The sequence below is a fragment of the Palaemon carinicauda genome, chromosome 7, assembly GCF_036898095.1.
Source record: "Palaemon carinicauda isolate YSFRI2023 chromosome 7, ASM3689809v2, whole genome shotgun sequence".
Taxonomy (NCBI): domain Eukaryota; kingdom Metazoa; phylum Arthropoda; class Malacostraca; order Decapoda; family Palaemonidae; genus Palaemon; species Palaemon carinicauda.
The window spans coordinates 173,610,399-173,622,467 of NC_090731.1; the positions used below are offsets into that span (position 1 = coordinate 173,610,399).

The 12,069-nt window shown below is 44.8% G+C and overlaps 1 protein-coding gene across 2 annotated transcripts in view; it reads right to left on the minus strand.

The window, feature by feature from the left end:
- LOC137643729 (uncharacterized) overlaps positions 1 to 12,069 on the minus strand; it is a 68,396-nt gene that overhangs the window by 24,277 nt on the left and 32,050 nt on the right. For both annotated transcript variants that reach the window (XM_068376431.1, XM_068376430.1), the window contains 2 exons: positions 4,521 to 4,754; positions 4,102 to 4,359 (listed from right to left, as the gene is read on the minus strand). In XM_068376431.1, coding sequence (XP_068232532.1) covers positions 4,102 to 4,264 — 163 coding nt within the window. In that variant the 5' untranslated portion in view covers positions 4,265 to 4,359; positions 4,521 to 4,754. The remainder of the gene's footprint in view (positions 1 to 4,101; positions 4,360 to 4,520; positions 4,755 to 12,069) is intronic.

The following is a 12,069-nucleotide window of genomic DNA, read 5'->3' on the forward strand; positions in this document are numbered from 1 at the left end:
CCAACAGCTCCTTGCAGTTGATGTGAAGGCTCCTCTGATCTGTCGTCCAAAGACCCGAACATTCCAGACTGTCCAGAGTCGCTCCCCAACCCAAATCCGACGCGTCTGAAAATAACACGTGGTTTGGGTTCTTGACTGCCAGGGACAGACCTTCTCGAAGACGTATATTGCCGTCCCACCAGCTCAGGCAAGTCTTGATTGGTTCGAAGATCGGGATCGAGACCGCCTCCAAAGTTTTGTCCTTGTTCCAATGGGAGTCTAAATGGAACTGGAGAGGGCGAAGGTGAAGTCTTCCTAGAGAGATAAACTGTTCCAGGGATGATAGCGTCCCTAGGAGGCTCATCCAACTTCTCACAGAGCAATGGTCTTTCTCTAGCATGAGACGGACTTTGAGCAAGGCTTGCTCTATCCTGGTGGCAGACGGAAAAGCCCGAAAAGCTAGACTCTGTATCTCCATCCCCAAATAGAGAATCGTTTGGGAGGGAGTCAGCTGAGACTTCTCTATGTTCACCAACAGGCCCAACTCCTTTGCAAGATCCAGCGTCCATTGAAGGTCCTGCAGACAGCGATGACGGGACGACGCTCTGAGCAGCCAGTCGTCCAGGTACAGGGAGGCTCGAATCCCCGACAAATGTAGAAATTTTGCTACATTTCTCATGAGCCTCGTAAAAACAAGAGGAGCAGGGCTGAGGCCGAAGCACAGTGCTCGGAATTGGTACACCACATTCCTGTATACAAACCTCAGATACGGTTGAGAATCCGGGTGTATAGGAATGTGGAAGTACGCATCCTGCAAGTCGAGACAGACCATCCAGTCTCCCTCTCTGACTGCTGCTAGAACGGATTTGGTGGTCTCCATCGTAAATTTTGTTTTGACAACAAAAACGTTGAGAGCACTGACATCCAGCACCGGCCTCCAACCTCCTGTATGCTTTGGAACTAGGAAGAGACGGTTGTAAAACCCCGGTGATTGAAGGTCCGAGACTTTCACCACCGCCCCCTTCTCTAGCAACTGAGACACCTGCAGATGTAATGCCTGTCTTTTTGACTCCTCTCGATACCTGGGAGAGAGGTCTATAGGGACTTTTACTAGAGGAGGTCTCCGTACAAAAGGTATTTTGTACCACTCCTTTAGCAATAAAACAGACTCCCGGTCTGCACCCCTCTTCTCCCAGGCCTGCCAGAAGTTGGTTAATCTGGCCCCTACCGCTGTCTGAGGACGTGGGCAGTCAGACTCTGCCACGGGAGGACTTAGATCCTCTCCTCTTACCTCTCTTACTATCGGCACGAGCGCCTCCCTTACTGGGAGCTCTGCCACGAAAGGGCAGGATAAATCTCGTCGCTGGAGTATCGAACTTAGGTCTAACGACATAAGAGGACGAAGGCGCAGCCTTACGCGCTGACGTGGCCATCAAGTCATGGGTATCCTTTTGTACTAGAGACGCTGCGATATCCTTAATCAACTGCTGTGGGAACAAGGCAGACGACAACGGCACAAAGAGTAGCTCTGACCTTTGACAGGGGGTTACTCCTGCAGACAGGAACGAATAAAGTGTCTCCCTCTTCTTAAGGACTCCTGCCGTAAACGTAGCAGCGAGTTCATTAGAGCCATCACGGATAGCTTTGTCCATGCAGGACATAATCTGCACAGCTACATCACGGTCAGCTGAAGAGATCTTCCTGCTCAAGGCTCCCAGCGACCAATCCAAGAAGTTAAAAACTTCAAAGGCCCTATAAACCCCTTTGAGGAGATGATCAAGGTCTGAAGAGGACCAGCAAACTTTTGAGCGTCTCATGGCCAGATGACGAGGAGAGTCTACGAGGCTTGAGAAGTCTCCCTGGGCAGAGGCAGGTACTCCCAAGCCGAGAACTTCTCCCGTGTCATACCAGACGCTCGCTCGAGAAGCTAGTTTAAAAGGGGGAAAAGCAAAGGCTGTCTTCCCCAAACTCCTCCTGGTCATCAACCAGTCGCCTAGTAAACGCAAAGCTCTCTTAGAAGAGCGAGAGAGCACTAGCTTAGTGAATGACGGCGTTGAAGCAGCTAGGCCCAGCGTGAACTCTGATGGAGGCGAACGAGGAGCAGCAGTCACAAAATGGTCAGGAAAAAGTTCCTTAAAAATCAGCATGATCTTTTTAAAATCAAGAGAGGGCTGAGCAACTTTAGGCTCCTCTCCATCTGAAAAAGTCCCCAAAGGCATATCAGTTGGAAGGGGATCAGCGATTTCCTCATCCGACGGAACTTCGTCCGACAACTGCCGAGTCTCGTGAAACGGAGAGACATGCCGAGGAGGCAACGCTTGACAGGCAATGTCAACATCACGTTGAAACTGCATTGACTGCAGGGTCTGAGCAGGCAAAACAACTTCCGACCGCAGCGACAGACGCTCAACGTCACGTCGAGGCAACGGAGTCGGTCGGCGAACGTCAGTGCGGGGCTGCGGTGGCAGCTGCTGAACGTCAGTCCGAGACAGTAGCAAAGGGGGTTCTACGTCACGTGACTGACGTGAATGACGAGGAACACGACTAGCATCGCGTTTCAAAGCACTAGAAACGTTAGCACTAACATCAAACGGACGAGAAAACACTCGTTTAGGAGGCTGAAGGCCAGAGTCACGTTCATCGCACTGGCGAACCGCAAGCAAAGGATCATCGTGAACCTGATCATGCTCATAATCTTCCATAAGGGAGGAAAGCTTAGACTGCATGTCCCGCAGGACAACCCACTTCGGGTCAACGGGAGTCGGAACGGGCCGTGACGTCGGTAACGTCTGCGCTGGCAAAACATTGCCTCTACCGAGACCCTCGGACTCCGTGTTACGCTTTCGCTTAACAGGCGAACAGTCATCCGATGACTGCAAGTGGTCAGAGCTGCCCCAATGGCTACAGCCAGGACGCTGGACCTGTCCTGAAGGGACTGACTTGCGCTTTAAGGGCCTAGATACCTTGCGCCAAGGTTTCTTATGCGACAAGTCGTCGGAGGACGAAGAGAACTTAGTCTCACCCGTCTTATGGTAAGGACGTTCTTGACGAGAAACGTCTGATACCAAAGAGGGAACGTCTGTACGCTGGTTTACACCTCTCGCCCCCTTAAGTCCTACGACATTACTTCTCCCTGGTGCAGGGGAGCCTGAAAGAGGTCTCGGACTAGGGGAGCGACAAGCACAAACAGACGAACCCTCGGTCGCAACACTAAACACATTTTGCGCACTTTTCACTTTGCCACTTAGATTTTCTGCTTTACCACTTTGACACTTCAACAACTTAACATCGGACATAAGTTGGTTTCTGTCCGAGGCTAAGGATTCAACCTTTTCGCCTAATACTTGAATCGCTAAAAACATATCCCGCATAGAAGGTTCATGAGTGCTAGCAGGGGGTTCAGGAACAACCACTACAGGGGAAGGATTAGGTTCAGGGGCATGGGAGGAGGAAAATTCCAAAGATCTAGATGAGCTTCTCCTCACCCTATCTCTTTCGAGCTTACGAGAATACTTTTCATACTCTAGCCATTCGAATTCCGACAAGACCACGCACTCCTCACACCGATCTCCTAATTGGTAGGATTTACCCCGGCAATTAGAACAAACAGTATGAGGGTCGATAGAGGCCTTGGGAAGACGTTTGTTACAATCTCTCGCACACTTGCGATATACAGGAGAAGGGTCAGCCATTTTGAACAACCAGAGAAAATCCAAATCAAAGCCAATTTTATCAACAAGAAACACAAGCCAAAAAAGGGTTTCAAGAGTTTTATTGAAGAAACACACCAACACAGCGAAAGCCAATAAAACAACCAAAACAAAGTACTTCACCAATTCGGTAGAAAACTCGAGGTCTAAAGCGAGCGGAACCAATGTTGTCGGCGACACCGACAGAGAAGAACTTAAGTGGTTGAGAAGTATATGCGGTATCTGGCCGATAGTCGGCGCTGGTGGGCACACCCGCAACCTTCATGGCGATCGCTCGCAAGTTTTTGGAATCTGTCGGGCCGTCGGAGACGTCAGCTATTATATATTCACCGGCTAAGTTTAATATTTAAAACAGTCTTATCAACATGCTGAAAAATATATTTGTTTTATTAATAAAAATAAATAAACTTACCATTTCTGGGCTTGAACTGCAAAGTTGACAGGAGTTCAACAACAGGTAGTGCAAATGCCAGAGTTTTTCCAGCACCAGTCTTGGCTGTTCCTCGTAAATCCTTGCCTTCCAAAAGAGGGGGAATGGCCTTTGCCTGGATTTCTGTCATAGTCTTAAAGCCCATTTTCTCTAAGGCATTCAAGGTTACATCTGACACACTTCCACGCAGACTTTCAAATGATCGACTCGTTGCTGAATCAAAACCAAGAGTACTGGAGCCTGGAAAATCAATGCCTCCATTGAAAATGATATTAAAGAATAAAATTTTTAGAGGAAATGTAATGTACTCTACTTTTTTATATATCTTTGAACAATGCTTGATAACCACACTTTATAAAACTGAATAAAAAATTATAACAAAATCCATACTACATTCTTACCAGCTGTTAACTCCTCGCTTTCATAACCTGTCTCTTCTCTTTCATTTTGGTCCTCATCTTTTTCTGTTTCATCTGTGCTTGTTCATTTCATTACACCTTCGCTGTTGATCGACTCGGATAACTCTCCATTTTCTTTCTTCTTCTTTTTCTTTTTCTTCTTCTTGACATCTACTTGAACTTCATTATCAGCACCAGAATCTAAAGCTGCTTCTACAGCTTCAAGTTTCTTTTTCTCTGTACATGTAAAAGTATAAAAGCATTACACAGAAATATAGGCAAGTTACTGAATTATGTCTTTACAAAAGTTTTAATCATAAAGGTTCTAAGTTTAATGATACAAAATCTTTCCATGTTCTATCTAGCCATCAGAAATACTGAATAGAAATTTAGGTTTGGTATTGTGACATGTTAAAACTAAATTGGCATCAGAGAATTTGGTTTGAAAATCAATATGGTGTTATTATAAAATAAATTTTTAAATATATTTACCTGGTAGTTACATATATATAGCTTAAATCTCGCATTTCGATGCAGCACGACAGAAAATTCAAATTCGTGGCGATCGTCGCCATGACAGTAGGTGGTCATACATGAGCACCATCTCTCATAGGTTATCAGAACCATTCCCAACATCCTTCAGAAATTCCATGTCTCTGTTTTCAGAGGGGAGGAGGGAGGGTCCTTTTATATATGTAACTACCAGTTAAGTATATTAAAAACTTTATTTGATAATAATACCATTTTTAAATATGTAACTTCCCTGGTAGTTACATATATATAGCTGATTCACACCATTGGTGGTGGGTCGAAAACCTTATCCCATTGGGAATTTGTATAATTATTAATAACTACAGTACAATTAGTAGTACTAACAATCTGGTTCTAACCTGATAAGGAAGCTGGCTTCACAATGATACTGCCTCATTTCGCCTGCATTCCTTAAGAGACTCAGCGATCCACTCAGGGGGCTGTAAAAGTCTCTTGGGGCTGCCACAAGGTCCTCAACCTTAGCATGACTAGACCACCACCCTTGCAAACCTGACATAGCCAAGGATACTGATTCCGACCACCTATTCAATTTTTTTTTTTTTAAACTAGCTTGAGCTGCATCCCAGACTGACGGCTGGCTGCGACAACCTTCACAGACAACCTATGAACACATTAAAACTAATTTGATTTGCATGCCAGATTGACGGAAGGCTGCGACAACCTTCACAGACAACCTGTGAACAAATTAAAACTAACTTGACTTGCATCCCAGAATGACGGAAGGCTGCGACAACCTGTGAACACAAGTACAAGAAAAAAGGCAAGGGTATATATTAAGTTATCGGGAAGAGGCAGTAGACCCTTCTCCAACTACGAAGCTGGAGGTAACGTACGGACCCAGGGAACAGCAATCCTCATACTGGGTCTGGACATCTTTGAGATAGCAGTCTGTGAAGATTTATTTACTTCGCCAGAAAGTAGGCTTCAAAATTGACTTCATTGACCTATTGTGTTTGTAAGCCATAGAAATTGCTACAGCTCTAACCTCGTGTGGTTTTACCTTAAGGATAGGGAAAACTTCTTACTCACAATCCTGGAGAGTTTCTCTTATCAAATCCTTAATGAAAAAAGCCATGGTATTCTTTGATAAAGGCAAAAAGGGCTTTTTAACTGAGCATCAGAGGCTGTCTGTCTCGTCTTTGAAAAGAAAGCCTTGCTGAAGGGAGCAAATTGCATTGTCTCCATTAAAAGCCACCTTCTTGCTGATGGCTTTTAACTCTCCTATTCTTTTGACTGTAGCCAATGTAATTAGAAAAAGAGTCTTCTTGGTAAGATACTTCCAAGACGCCTTGTCCAAGGGTACAAACCTACTTGAGGTTAAAAAGGCCAGGACTACATCCAGGTTCTACGAGGAGGTTGGATTGTCCTTCCTCTTAGTCGTCTCAAAAGATCTAATGAGATCTGAAAGATCCTTGATAGCTGACACGCTAATGTGACAGTTACTTAAGACGGAGGTTAGCATGCTGCAGTAACCCTTAATGGTAGGCACAGCTATATTGGCTATAGAGGTATTGATAGAGGAAAGTCTATTATTCCTGCACCACACACTAATATGTCCCACTCGGATTAGTAAACCCTAATAGTGGTAATGATCTGGGGGTATCTACCAGCCACTCCATCATCTCCGCAACTTAATGTCTCATGGGCCAAAAAGGAGCTATCATGGTCATGCGGACGTTGGGAGAATCCCTGAATCTTTTCAGGACTCTGTCCAGGATCTTGAATGGAAGAAAAGCATACACGTTTAGACCTTCCCAGTTCAGAAGAAAAGCGTCCACTGCGACTGCTTCCTGGTCTGGTACTGGAGAGCAAAATACCGGCAACCGCTATGTCATTTGTGAGGCGAAGAGGTCTATCGAGTGTTGACCCCACAACATCCAAAGGCTGGTGCACACCTCGTGATGTAGGGTTCACTCTGCAGTAAGAACTTGCCTTCTTCTGCTGAGCAGATCCGTCCTGACGTTTTTCTCCCCTTCTATGTCATTTCCTCTGAGACTCTATCCACAGACCCCTATCGAGAATCGTATGCGTCAAACAGGGACGAAATCAACCTCTCTAGTTCAGACAGACCAGACACTTGAAGCGCGCCGTGTGTGCTAACTGAACTGTGTGCTGATTGCTGCGAAGGATCGTCAACCGTAGCTGGGTGACCACCAGGGGAAAGTCCTTGCGACATTTCCGGAGTGCCTTGAGCGCGATCTGAACCGATTATCATCCCAAGAAAAATAAAATTCTGTGAGGGTGTTAGTTAAGATTTGGCCAGGTTACCATCAGACCTAACTGTTGCGTTAAGGGCATTATCCTTTGAAGAGCCTCCAGACACTTTACTTGTGATTCTGCTCTGAGTGGTCAGTCGTCCAGGTACTGGTCCGGGTGTATCGAGATATGGAAATACACGTCCTGCAGATCCAAAGACACTATCCAGTCTCCCTGTCTGTTGCCTGTAAGGACTGACACTGAAGTTTCCATGGCAAACAAACTTGTACAATGGACTGACGTCCAGAACAGTTTTTCATCCCCCCCGAGCTTTTCGGAACTAGGAAAAGTATGTTGTAAAAACCCCTCCGAAGAGGTGTCCTCTACCATTTCTATGACTGATTTCGACAGCATAAGGTTCACTTGCTCTTGAAGAGCTGCTGCCTTGTTTCCTGAATGGACTGTTGTCAACTCCCAGGGTATCAATGACATGGGAGGCATAGCACGTCTCACTTTTAGATTCGGTTTGTTGTCTTGGGAATTTGCGAGCTTGACCTTCAGCCGCAATCCTCTGAGTTCCCCTTGAAGGGGCTCTCCCACGAAAGAGCTGACAAGTGGGAAGAGCCTCCTTTTATATCCTTGCTAAAAAGCTAGCTGGGAGGACTTATTTAGCAGTCCTAGAGAAAAATCTTGCGCAGCCTGTTATGTCAAAGCTGTAGACAAATCTTTCCCTAAGTCCAGAGGGAAAAGACGATTACCCAATCAGAGCAAGTAAAAGTTCAGATCTCTGAACAAGGGACAAACCTGAAGATAAGAAGGAACATATAATCCTCTTTTTAAGAACTCCTGCCGTGAAAAGGGCGGAAAGTTCAATGGAGCCATCCCTCCCGGCCTTATCCAGACAGGCAATCAGATGCATCTGAGCCTCGTTCTTAGGGTCTGTGGTTTCTGCGAGAGTTCCGAGAGTACAGTCCGTAAGGATGAAGACTTCTATTGTCTAAAAAATTCCCTTCAGCAGATGGTCCATTTCAGAATTGGACCACATAATCTTCGACTTGCTCATGTCTGACCTAAGTGAGGAGTCAACAAGTCTGGAGAAGTCTCCCTGGGAGGAGGCAGGAACTCCCAAACCGAGAACTTCCCCCAGACGAATACCACACACTAGATCTGGAAGCCAGTCGAATTTGAGGAAAAGAAAAAGGAGGTCTACCCTAGATCCTTTCTCTTGGACATCCATTGGTTGAGAGTTGAGAAAGCTCTCTTAACCGATCTAGCCAGGACCATCTTCTTGAAGGAGGATGTTTTTCGGGGTCTGCCCTTCAAAAACTGAGAGGACGGGCTCTGATGTTTAGGTTGAGAAAAGTCTTCTGGATACAGAGATGTTAACACTGTCAGAAGTTTTTTTTTTTTTTTAAGTTAGCTGTCTATAGTGAATCCTGAGATTCGTCTTCTAATTCGACTAATGGAACATCTTCGAATGGGTAGGAGACAAAACAGCGTCATCCTGTCGGTTACTGTCTTCCAAAAATAATTCATCTTGTCCTGAAGAAATCTCGTGAAGGATATCATCCGGTTGCGAAGAAGCATCACGTTTATGTAGTGTAAGCTTCGAGGGGGAAGGGTTCCAGTGCTTCCAGCATAAGATCATCATGCTGTAAGGAAGCATCAACAACTGTAAAACCATGCGAGAGAAAATCTTGATCGTATGCATTCAGCGTGTTGTATGTCAACAGCGTGACGCGAGGGAGCGTTAGTTGCGGGTTCAGAAAATCGCGAAGGAGAGATAAAAAACTTGTCTATCCTGTTGCGAGGACAAGTCCCGACTAAATGAGTCCATCATGGGTCCAGATTGAGACTGCTGTATGTTTCCATGAGAGGTATCAGTCTACTGCATGCTTCCCGAATACCGTGAGTCTGCCGCGAGCCGTAAGAAAGCGTTAGTATCGCGTCCAGTCAATCGCGAAGAAGAGACAACTGTTTGTCTATAGTGACGTGGGGACAAAACCTGACTGCATGCGTCCAGCATATGTCCAGACTGCCGCATGCGTCCAGTTTGTTGCGAGTTTCCAGACTGCTGCATGTGCCCAGATTGTTGTGAGCTATCAGCGTGTCACATGTGTCTTGCATAAGCGATAGTCGCGCGTTCCGCAGATCGCAAAGGCGAGACAACTGCTTGTCTATAGTGACGTGGGGACAAAACCTGACTGCATGCGTCCAGCATATGTCTAGACTGCCGCATGTGTCCAGGTTGCCGTGAGCTTCCAGGCTGTTTAGATTGCCGTGAGCTTCTAGACTGTTTAGATTGCCATGAGCTGCCGTATGCATCCACCTTGTCGCTTGCCGCAACGCAAGCTGATCGCTGCGAGGGAGCGTTGCTGAGTATCGGAGAAATACGCTGTCCGATAATATCGGAAGATTGATTTCTTGGTCTATTGCTCCTTAGATTCTTTTAGACGCAATTTTTCTGCCCGAGAATTGTAAGCGTCAAACAGAGACGAAATCGACCTCTTTCATTCAGACAAATCAGATACATGATGAGCGCCGTGTGCGCTAACTGAACGATGTACTGATCGCTGCAAGGTATCGTCAACTGTCGATACTTCTCGAGCGACTTGTGCTCGATCTGAACCGTGTATCGATCGTTGTGAGGGATCGTCAACTTGAACGTAGTGGTTGGCCCCAACCACGTCACGGTTTTGCGAAGACGCAGACATTTTAACTTCGCCTTTCCTGTGGCGAGGGGGAGAGATCTGGGGATTGTCAACATGATCACTCGAAGGGACGTCCGTTCGCTAATCAAGGTCTGCCATATCCTTTGGCCTTTCAACATTCCTTCTCCCACGGGTTGAGGAGCATGGAAGAGGTCCTGGGCTGGGATTATGACGGACACGAACGGACGCACCCTCCACTGCACTGACACTGAATACTGTACTAGCACTATTAATTATTTCATATTTGATCTTCATAGACCTTCCCATTACGAGAAATTATACTCTTTCATCAAGGGCTAGAAAGAAAATACAATAAGATATATGAATAATATTAGTATTCTCAAAAGCAAAATATTAAATAACGATACAAGTATTGTAAAACCAAAATGATCGTTTAATATCTGACATCTCCCTTAGTAAGGCTACGAGCGTAAAATGACTGTACGCTCGAGAAAAAATTGACAAAGGGAAATATATTAATGGGACAAATATATACTTGAAAATAATATATTTCCCTACATTATAAACATACTTATGCTTAGTAAGCTAATACAGTATTTTAAAAATTTCTTGCAAGAAAAGAAAATAATTCACATAATGCAAGTCATACCAAGCAGATTACGTCAGAAAATTGGGACGTCATCACGATGGCGGACTGAATTCCTTCAAGGTAATCACATTCTGCTCGGCTATGAGTTACGTTACAAAATAGTGACATCACAATGTTTAATGTAGAAAATGTCTTCCTTTCATTATAATTTTAAGAGTTGTTCGTTAGTAAAGTACTGTAGGGGAAAAAAAAATTTTTATCCCTCAATATACGAATAAGGAACGAAAACAGATACATACATGCTCCCTGCTAGTTACAGTGTGGGAATTAAGAGCAGCTCGAAAGCTGGTCTAGCCCAACACCCAAGTTTAACAACAGAAGAGCCGTTACTGGGTCTGGACATATTAGCTTGAAAATCAAGATCAATTAAATTGTCCAAGTTGGACCAGCAAAAAACTATCCTAAACAATATCTTAGACAGTTGAAATCCAGCGAAAGCTATTAACAATAATGAGACAAAAGGTACTTCACCAAATTGTAGAATAAAGTAATACAGTACTGTATATCCACGAAACAAATTCCCGAGGTGTTGACTTGATCAACAACAGAGAATTTCTGAATATGTTGGGAATGGTTCTGATAACCTACGAGTGATGGTGCTCATGTATGACCACCTACTGTCATGGCGGCGATCGCCACGAATTTGAATTTCTGTCGTGCCGCGTCGAAACGAGGGATTCAAGCTATATATATGTAACTACCAGGGAAGTTACATATCTAAAATTGAAAATTATGATATTTTCATTATAAAATAAATTTTTGAATATACTTACCCGGTGAATATATAAATAGCTGACGTCTCCGACAGTCGACAGATTCCAAAAACTCGCGAGCGATCGCCATGAAGGCTGCCGGGTGTGCCCACCAGCGCCGACTATCGGCCAGATACCGCATATACTTCTCAACCAAACCAGTTCTTCTCAGTCCGTAGGGTCTCTATCGGGGAGGAAGGCAGGGCCTTTAATATTATATATTCACCGGGTAAGTATATTCAAAAATTTATTTTATAATGAAAATATAATTTTTAAATATTAAACTTAGCCGGTGAATATATAAATAGCTGATTCACACCCATGGTGGTGGGTAGAGACCAGTATTAAAACAATAAAGGCGTATATGCTCAAGAGTTTTTGACAACTATTCAAAAAACAAACTTAAGTATAGGTACCTGGTAAGGAAGCTGACTCTGATAATTACTCTGCCTCATTAGTCCGCTATCCTCACGAAGCCCAGCGATCCTCTTAGGATGCTGAAAGACTCCCAGGAGCTGCTATATCCAGGGTGAACACCCCTATAACAGGACCTCATCAATACCCTTAATCTGGGCGCTCTCAAGAAACAATATTTTGACCACCCGCCAAATCAAAAAGATTGCGAAAGACTTCTTAGTCTCCCGTACAACCCAAAATAAGATTAAAAATTTCAAGAGTAGATTAAAAGGATATTGGGATTAAGGGAATGTAGTGGTAGAGCCTTCACCCAC